Raw genomic sequence first — 10,577 nt, forward strand, 5'->3', positions numbered from 1 at the left:
TATTCACATCACCCCACTACTACTCACATGCTCGTGGTGTTACTTAATACTCACCCTAATTTTGGCAAGTATTACCTTTCCATATCGGACCCAGAAAGCTTCGATCTTCAAGATTTGGATGATGTCTTGTTCATATACACAGAAAAGGGTTTGATTCCTCACACCAGCTGGCCGATTTCAAACGTTGAACCCTAATTAGGGTTTGGAATTCGATTTTTGCTTTTACCGGCTAATTTACTTATTGCATGTGATATTTTCTTTCCTTATGTGTGATTTCTTTCCTTGTTTGTTTGCCTGATTGAGTACTATATAACCCCTCCCTAGTTTTAGGAAGACTTTAATCACTCCTACTCCCTCACTTACTTACTCTGATATTCTGAAACTACTGGGTTCTTGGCCGGCTGAAAGCCATAGCCACCGGAATTGATTCATTAACTTCCCCAGTGCGAGTACTGCTTGGAGCTCATTTGAAGCTCTTGTGAACTTTAATGCACTGGATTTGGGAGTTTTGTTGTTCTCTCTTCGTCACTGCTAATTAGATCACTATTAAGATTAAGTCTGCCTCCTTTGTTTGCTCATTTCATTTGCAACTGGTTAGTACTCTTTCCCTTGGAAGTTCTATTCCTTTTTTTTATGTGTATACTTTGAGCTTGTGAATAAACATGGTTTATTTTTCCTGCAATTTGAACTTTAATGTTTTATTATATGCTCTACTGATTTTTTGTACTTAATAATATTTCTCTGCAATTCTACGTGTTTTAATGTTGTCTAAGTCCAAGATTTCTAGATGAGAAGCATGTTCTTTCTATGTGCAGTGATTGGCATAATTCTGCTCTCTTAGGTGTTGTATTGACTCTGAGTTTGTATACTTGTCATCTACCATGATCCTATGCATTGTTTTAGAATTTTTGGAGCCCCTTGCAGTGACTGATGCATGTTAAGAGTTTCAAAGGGTTAAGTCGCTCATATATGAAATAAGTAATTGCTTGTAATTGTCTTGGACCAGGCCGACCAATTTGCATGTTTGGTTACCAATTGATTGTGATCATGTCTCCCTAGATTTCAATGTTGAACCATTCGTGTGGAAGTTCTTCCTGAATCAATTCATGATCATGCCTCTTAAAACTTATATGCTAAGGCTCCATTACCATAATTGTTCTATCATGGCTTGCTTTTGATTATGTGACTTTATATGAGTATGTTGTTGATTGTGTGTCATCTGGCTCTCCTGTTGAGTATTCCCTACCTAAACTGACATCTTCCTAGGGTTAGAATGCTTTCTTAACTACCTTTAAAAGCTATATTATTGATTATATATCCTTGTTTGCCATTCTATATGATTAATGTTCTAGTTATTCTGTGGTATCCACCTTTATGATATTGTCTTTTAATATGTTGGATAAGTGTCATATATGAACCTATGTGTTGTGCATATGTGTGTGCCTGCAAGTCCTTATATGCCTAGAATCTGAAGTGATGTGACCAGTTTGGTATTGTGCATATTGTTACTTGTGTCTCTATGTTGGTTAATGGGGTAAGGCAGATGGTCGTCATTGTCATATACTCCTAGCTTGTTGGGTCATTTTTTGGGTAATTGGCTTCGAGATACACCACTGGCACTTAATGTTTTGGGCATGCCCCCCATGTGAGGATCTAATACCTATTCTAAGGCCCAGAAACATCATTGGGGTACTCTGCTTTATGTTGGGTATGTAACTGTTCCATTTCAGTTTGTAACTGTTCTATTTAGGCTTGTATTATTTCATTTGGGTCTGTAATAATGTGTAATAACGAATGATGGGGGAAACTAGTAAAAAGGGAGAATGGGATACTTTAATTCTTGCATGAGTGGGTAGAAAGCATGCCTATAGGATCTAAATATCTTACTTGTGATCTTACTTGCCATTCTATCTTTGAGAATTATTTGTGCATAAACTACATATCTATAGGCTGTCAACCTTGAATATTCATTTCGAAAGCATGACTTAGTCCCCAAATTAATCTTGTCAACAAGACTAGCTTTTAGAAAATATGCCTACTGGATCTAAATTGAACCTGCTTGCTACTTGTTTAACCTAACTCACTTCTGCATATAGATATCATGCCGATTCAAATAATGGATACTGCTCACGATTGATATCGTTTTTCTCAATTACATGGCTCGCCTAGAAAGCACGACTATAGGATTAAGTAAAAAAAAACCTGCGCTTTCAATAGTTTCACTGCCCAGACTTGACCATTTAGAAATCATGTATGTAGGATTCTATGTTAACTATCAAAATTATTTGTTTATATGGCTCACCTAGAGAACATGGCTATAGGATCAACATAATAAAATTTATGTTTTAAGAACAACTTCATCGCCCAAATCTGGCCATCTAGAAATCCTGCCTATAGAACTTTATATTAACTGTTGAAATGGTTTAATTATACTCACTCATATAGAAATCATGCCTATAGGATTTGAACGATTCAGCAAGTTCCAGTTCCTGGTCTACCTATACTCGTTCACCTAGTCTTCGGCATAGTTAACACGAATAATAACTGTCTATTTACTTGATTGCGTGCATATGAGTCTATATAAGGAGGTAAACTTGAGCCTTTCGAGCTACTTGTATATTGTGAAGTCCTACTTGTTTTGATTGTGTGACATTTAGTTTTTATCATTTTGAGCAGCCTATGTGAGACTATAACCACCCACATAGTAGGTCCAAAGCCTTCTGGACCATAGGCATGGGGAAGATAAGCACATATAGGACGCGATTTGGAATTAAACTAGTACGCTTTAGGTATTCAACTTCAAGATAGTAATCGAGTCGTAAGAGATGATAGTTTGTGCTCACTGAATAATATGAGCAACCATTATACTTAAGGGAGTTGCCAAGTATTATTTATGTTGCACGGGATGATCCTTTAGGCTAAAAAACATAGGATTCTCCCCCCCCCCCCAATACATGGTTATTACTTGCTTATTGAAACTTAGATTGGACTAGGATGTATCTTGTAATTCTCAAGAGTTGTACAAATTAGTGGACAAGTTATTTCCTTTATTTGAGTGTAATTTCTTCTATTCAATGATTTCATCCTATTCAGTGCTTTGAATAAATTGATCGGTTATTTGGACTCTCTACTCTCTCTTAATTAATATGCTCACATAGGGTAGTTATAATTTGATAATCCATATAGTATGAAATACGGTCGGGAAATACAGTTGTAGACCTCGAAGAGTACTAATCCCTTCTCTTTGAGGTAACTTGAGCCCTTGCCTGATCTTTGGTAACACGGACTAGTTAAAACATAATTATTCACAAATAGGTGTCCTAACGTACCTCAAAATCGTTAGGTTGCGACTCTTCTCTTATAACACCCGTTTAAAAGAGTTGTCATACGTGATGGGGCGCGACAATATAGCGAATTTGCTGGGGATATACTTAGGCTCTTACCTTAAAAACAATTTTCTTGTGTGGATGGTTGAATTATTTGACTTCCTTCATGTACATCCCTCTTCCTACCCCCTTATTTTCTTGAAATTTCTACATCATGAACCTCCCTTCCCCATCTCCTTTATTCGCTTCAATATAATTATGTTTTCGAATTTTTGTGAAATATGCTAACTTTTTCCTTTGTCTTTTCTTTTCCCTTTCTCTCCTGCTTATTTTATCGCGTTGTTTAATACTACTTCTATGAGCTTTCACCATGCAAGTTACTTACATGTTATTACCTCCGCATAAGCATGCTTTTAACATCATATTCCACTCGTGATTATTATCAACATAGCGGTGCTTGATGAGTATTTGTGCTTTTCTTAAATACCCTTGTCAAATCGAAAAGGCTTATTAGCGGTAGACTAGTCGATCAGTGGTGCAGTCGATGGTCCCCTAACTTTCCCTCTCAAGTAGTCCACTTAAGAGTATTAGTCTAGACCCTTCTACAAACCCACTCTGATCGAAATGTGCATGCATCATGTTAAAACCAAGGATGGATTAAACGCACATGGCGCATTAATCCATTTAGATAAGCCTTGTCCAAAGTCCAAAGGGATCTCCACAATCCCGAAGGACACACTCATGTTATGTGCATTACTTGGGGAAACTATTCCAACATGTTGTCTGTTATTACATAATTAATCAAATCTAGAGGAAAGAGCTAACTCTTTTGTTTGATACAGAAAATGAGGCATGAAATTTCCAGGTTTGGCATGGTCCAGAAAATCCCACCTCTATTGATTAATTGGTGGAACGACCTCGCACCATGTGACAGGAATCGTGTAACAAGGGTATTGGGTAATGTATCATCCTTGATGAACATTCGACCGAATAAGGAACTAGGCAGCCACTATGTTTTGGGATGAAAAGAGAGCCATCTTTCGGTTTGAAAATATGGAGATGACTCCTCTTTTGGAAGAAATTGGGGGTTTCGCCAAAATTCCGTGGTATAGTCCAGGTCTTTTAGTGCCAGAAAATCGTACCCCAGGTAGTTTCCACAAAATGGTTGGGTTCAATAATAATGATGTGTTGTGTTGCTTGAAGAATCCCTACATTCCCTTTGATTTTATCCATGAGGAATTGGCTATCACCTATGTGGGATGGTTCATCATCGAGTTTATATATTCATAGTCTGCTTTCTAGGTTTGCTAATTTTCCCAATGCAATGAGGAAAATCCACACTCATAGTCGCCAGGAACATGATGGAAGGGATCGAGGGACAAAAATACAATATTGTTCCTATGATACAAGTTGAGATGTACCGATCTTTGGATCAATGCAAGCATGGGGCGGGATATTTCAATGGGTGCAATCTTCTTCTATAGGTTTGGTTGCTAGAACATCTTCAAAGAGGAGACTACCATCAATAGTTCCTGTGTAGGCCATTGAATGATTATATCGCCAGTCATCATCCAAATAAGATGACATTTATGCCTGATAGATTAGCAAAAACTAGAAATGCTGAAGGATGGGTATGCCTTTTCAGTAATTTGACTTACTTTCCCAGCAAACAGTTCATAATCCGGTCAAAAGGGGCCACCCATTTTGGTGTTGATTGGGTTGCAAGGCATCTACCCTTATGCTCATATAAGGGTAATGAGGAAAGCAGGAAGGAAACATGTTATAACTCAGGTATCCAACATGACACAGTATAAGGCAGACTTCAAAGGGGATGTCATTCCTTTCAAGTTCGAGGCTCTACACAAGTGGAATCAAAAGATCATTGTAGATGGAGAGACAATTGAGCCTGACAGGTATCATGCCAGACATATGTATTACTACCTTTCCTGGTTAGAATATGACATAACCGGGGATGTAAAATCGGGAGTCAACCTGAAAGGAAAGATCATAGATGAAGAAGTAGAGGCCCGGGTAAAGGACAAAAGTTGCACAAGAGGGTTTTTGAATCAGAAGCCAAACACCTAGAATAACATAAGATAGACATGGAAGCGATAAAAGAAAGGAAGGAGATCGCGAACAAGTCAATAGAAAGGCAAGAACATTTAGAGCAAGGGTTGATGGAGTTGGAAGGAAATATGAAGAAGAGGCTCTGGGACTTCCAAGGTATGGGCTACGACGAGGGAGGAAAGCTGGCAATGGCATACTTGTTGCTCGACATGCGCGACCTTGGGAATATGATTGATGGAGCCAAGAGAGAAAAGCATGGAGAGGGTCTAACCGGAGCAAATAGAATAGGAAAATATTTCTTTTATTGTTTTATAGTTAGATTTCATTTAAACTCGATGTAATAAGGCTTTATGCCATTAGTAACTCTATTTCGATTTAGTAATAGATTGGTTTAATTTATTTTTCACATTAATGGGATACGGAAACATTGGCATAAATTTTCTCTTAGTCTACTTGTTGCTTAGGCGTACCTCTGGCACAATGAGGTCCCCAAATTATGACGTGAACCATTACATGCTATACGTGCTATCTGTTTAAATATTGCAAGACTCTTTTATTTCGTCTTACTAACTTGGCTACCTTTTGTTTTCTTTCTTTTTATTATTCCAATTCCCAAAGGTTGGTTCGTGCATTCTGGCAATGTCAGCATATCACACCAGATCTAGAGGTTCTCTACCTCCTCCCCCACCTAACAACATCAAGAATAAAGATAAAGGAAAGATGGATGATTTGAGTGGAAACAGAAAAGGGAATGCTCATATGGCAGAGAATGTAGAGACTTCATACGGAAAACGTACACCGGGGCTGAATGAACAAGTTCTGCGATTAGAACATAAGATTTTGGAGTTACAAGGAGAACCTTAAACGTCCCCGACGTCAATCAACAGAATACTACCACTCAAAACCAGACACCCCTAGCTCCACAAAACCCCCCTACTATACAACAATACCACAACCCCACAATCCCGCAAAACCTTAACCACCCACCATTACAAACTCCTCAATAAACCACCATAATGCGATCCAATACACGCAAACCGCCACCTACCCTGCTCCTTAAATATGCCACAAACTACCCATGATCCACCCCAGGCATCCATCAATGATCATCCATACACTCAAGTCCCTGGAACTCATCAAAGCAACCCCATATACATGGAAACTCTACCACACACCCCGCAACAAATACTATACCTATCTGAACCTAACGAAAAGGACATGCTCATCCGGAATATGGCCGAGGAACTGAAGAAGTTGTCTGGAAGGGCCTAGAATGTCAAGGGAGGAAAGGTCATGGAAGTATTGAATTATGAAGATTTGTGTATCCAACCAGATGTGGAGCTACCAGAGGGTTACAAACCCCTAAAGTTTGAAATGTTTGATCACACCGGTGATACCAAGGTGCATTTGAGGACTTACTGTGATAAACTCGTGGGAGTAGCAAATAAAGAGTTAATCCATATGAAGCTATTCGCACAAAGTCTCACTGTGGATGCTTTATCTGGGTACATCAGTCAGAACCCAAAAAAATGGCCTAATTGGGTAAGTATGGCATCCAACTTTATGGACAGATTCAGATTCAATACAGAAAATGCACCGGATGTTTTCTACATCCAAAATCTCTAGAAGAAACCCATAGATACCTTCTGTGAGTATGCCACTCGTTGGAGATAAGAAGCTGCCAAGGTGAGGCCGCTGCTAGAAGAGGAACAAATGAATAAGTTCTTTGTCAGAGCTCAAGACCAACAGTACTGTGAGAGATTGATGGTCGTAGAGTATAACAAGTTCTCCGACACCATCAAGTTGGGAGAAAGAATAGAAAAAGGCATCAAGAGTAGCATGGTTACCAACTTTGAAGCTCTGCAAGCTACCAATAAAGCTTTGCAGTCTAGAAGTATTTCCAATAAGAAGGAAGTGGGTGTCAAGATGGTAGCCCAAGGACCGAAGTCTTCCCTCACGTATCAAACACCTCACCAGCATATCAGCCTTCACCCCCAAAGTACCATTACCCTAGTACTACCTACCACGCCTACAATTCCCAGCCAGCATACTACCACTCATCTCCACCTGCCCGTCAGAACTATCTAAAACCCTAACCAAATTTCAATCATAGAACTCCTGGACAATACACCCTTATAGCCGATACCATAGCCCAAATGTATGAGAGACTAAAGGCAGTCGGTTATGTCACTCCCATTCCTACAGCTGCTATTGAAAATCCCTCTCAGTGGGTCAACCTGAACAAGACTTATACCTATCACTCAGGCATGAAGGGACACACTATCGAGGAATGTTGCATGCTGAAAGACAATTTCCAGACATTGATTGACACCAAGGTCATACAGGCAAAGGAATCTGCACTGAATGTCCGCAATAACCTCCTTCCCAATCACAGAGGTGAGGGAGTAAGCATGATCGAGACTGATGAAGAATGGGACCAGGAAGGATCCATCGGTCTTATTCGAGAGGGAGACACCACTATAACATCCCCTGTCACACTCTTACCGATTGTGGTGCAAACTAAGGTGCCATTTGAGGTTCAAATGGCCACATCCAGTCTGCCGTTCACTGTGATGGTAGCTCTATCGCCATCCTACCAACCTAATGATGTTCCTTGGGATTATGTGGTAGAGTCACGAAGGAAGGGTAAATATAATATTGAAGAATCGGGTGTTGCCTAAGGAATGACAAGGACAAGAAGGGTCTACATGCCGGAAAATCTCGAGTGAACGAGTAAGGAGACCACACCAAAATCACCTATTGTTGAAACAGATATTGATGATCTGTGGAGAAATGTACAGGCAAGAGAGTTTTCTATTGTTGATCACCTAAACAAAAATCCTTCTTAAATATCAATCTTGTTGTTGTTACAAAACTCAGACACACACAAGAACGCCTTGATGAAGGTGTTAAGTGAAGCCTACGTACCTGCTGGCATCACTAGTGGAGAGATGAAAAATATGGTGGGACAAGTGCTAGAGACACACAAAATCACCTTCCACAAAGTTGAGTTGCCACCGGAAGGTTTAAGTCATAACAAAGTATTACACATCACTGGCAATATGAAGACAAGTTCATTGCTCGAGGTTTGATTGATGGGGGTTCAAGTCTGAACATATGCCCTTTGACTACTCTGTAAATATTGGGCATAGGTATACCGTAGATACGATTGGGAAGCATGAATGTGAATGCGTTTGATGGGTCCCAAAGAGCTACAATTGGAGAAATTAACCTGGATTTGAAGATAGGCCCGACCATGTTCGATGTCGAGTTCCAAGTGATAGAAATCTCTGCCACCTATAACCTGTTGTTGGGACGACCATGGATACACATTGCTGGGGAAATTGCTTCTACTTTGCATCGAGCTGTGAAGTTCGAGTGCAATCATTAGGAGGTAGTTATCCACGGGGACAGAAACAATCCTATCTTCACCAACCAAACCGTACCACCAGCTGAGAATAGAAGGAAGCTGAGAGGAGAAACATTTTTACAGTATCAAGCGGATAACTATGGTTGAGAAAGGATGATGGTGGAGCAACAAAGTGCTAAGCATGGTGCTTTGGTTAGGGTATGAATCGGGTAAGGGTCTTGGTCCTAAGCTTCAAGTGATAATAGAACCAATACGATCGCGTACTCAGGGCACAACCTTTGGTCTCGGGTATGAATACACTATGGAAGAATATGAGGATTGGTCACCACCATGGCATGACTTCCCTTACCCATTGCCTAAGCCCATACCACCACTACACCAGATATTCCGCAAGGCCGACGTGATTTGGGGTTCTGAAGAAGATGAGATATTCGTTGGCATGAGGAGCCTGTTCCTGAATGAGGAAGATATGGACTGCAATGCAATCTTGGAGGATGAGGAGGAAGACCTTACCATCCAGAGTGGGAGATTGAGTTGTTCTCAGGAACTGGACTGTTACACCATCCCGGGCTCGCCGAGCACGTGTGTAGTTTTGGCAGAACAAGAATGATTTCTTTTTAAAATTATTTTCTGGCATTTAAGACATTTCAGTATTTTGTTTTGAAATAAATACTAGAGACATCGAGTTGTATTTATCTGACAGTTTTAAGCAATCCACTAGGCAGAGTGCCTAGGGCTAGTTTTTATATAAATCTAAAGAAGCCAAAAATAAATGTCAGGAGGTCTTACAAAATGAATGAAATAAACTTTGACAATTACATAGCCCCTATTATCAGAATTGAGTATGATACTCAATAATGATATCACATGATGTTTTCTAATAAGAATGAGAATCTGTACTTTAAAAAATATCCAAACTAATTCCACGTACATGAAAACCATGTGTGGTCTTAAATTGTTGCGTAGCCGGCCAACTTCTTTCTATAAAATTAGATTATAGCACAGTACCTCCCATTGTGTATTCAATAGTCTCATCACCAGGTCTTCAGAAACATCTTCCCAGTAAGTGTAGCTCAGCATCTCGATTGAAAATGAACTGCTCTTTCATGCTCCAATTTAGATTGCCTTGACTTGGTATTTCATCTCTTCGTCATTTGATTTGTCATAAAATAACACAGAAACACGCGTATCCCCTATGGTTGCTACTGTCCAATACTTGTGCACTAAAATGAGAGTGCACTGTTTGGTGCGAACTACTTGTGACCTCCAGTAGTTATTTTCAAAGAACATATCATAGCATTCACCATGGGATATAGTAGACGTAGATAACATAAAAATTTCTTTCCCAATCCATCCATTGATACCTCATTAGAAAGCCAAAACCATATACCTCTCATGATTGTTGTTGTGGAAAATCTGGGTTGTATTCATACCTTGAGTATAATATCTTCATCTACCACTATTAGAAATTCGCTAAAAACCGACCAAAAATATCGACCAACGTTGGTCGGTTATGGCAAATTACCAACCAAAACGCGACCATTACGGTGTAGACGGTGTTTTGATGGTCGGAATGGCTTACCGACCAAAGTTGGTCGGAAATTACCGACCAACTTTGGTCGGTATATTAAAACGACCATCTGACAAGTTTAATTACTTACCGACCAACTTTGGTCAGAAACATATTTTATTAATTTAATTTTACCGACCAAAGTTGGTCGGTTTAACTAAATTATATTTTTTTATTAATTATTAAAATTAAAAAAAAAATCGACCAACTTTGGTCGGTAATTGAAAATATATATTTTTTAAAA

The 10,577-nt window shown here is 39.4% G+C and overlaps 1 protein-coding gene across 1 annotated transcript; it reads left to right on the forward strand.

The window, feature by feature from the left end:
- Positions 1-6,686: 6,686 nt before the first annotated feature.
- LOC117274744 (uncharacterized) lies at positions 6,687-7,019 on the forward strand. Its single transcript, XM_033654097.1, has one exon. The coding sequence runs from the start codon at positions 6,687-6,689 to the stop codon at positions 7,017-7,019; it is 333 nt and encodes a 110-aa protein (XP_033509988.1).
- Positions 7,020-10,577: the final 3,558 nt, after the last annotated feature.

This window comes from Nicotiana tomentosiformis, chromosome 2 (assembly GCF_000390325.3).
Source record: "Nicotiana tomentosiformis chromosome 2, ASM39032v3, whole genome shotgun sequence".
NCBI lineage: Eukaryota > Viridiplantae > Streptophyta > Magnoliopsida > Solanales > Solanaceae > Nicotiana > Nicotiana tomentosiformis.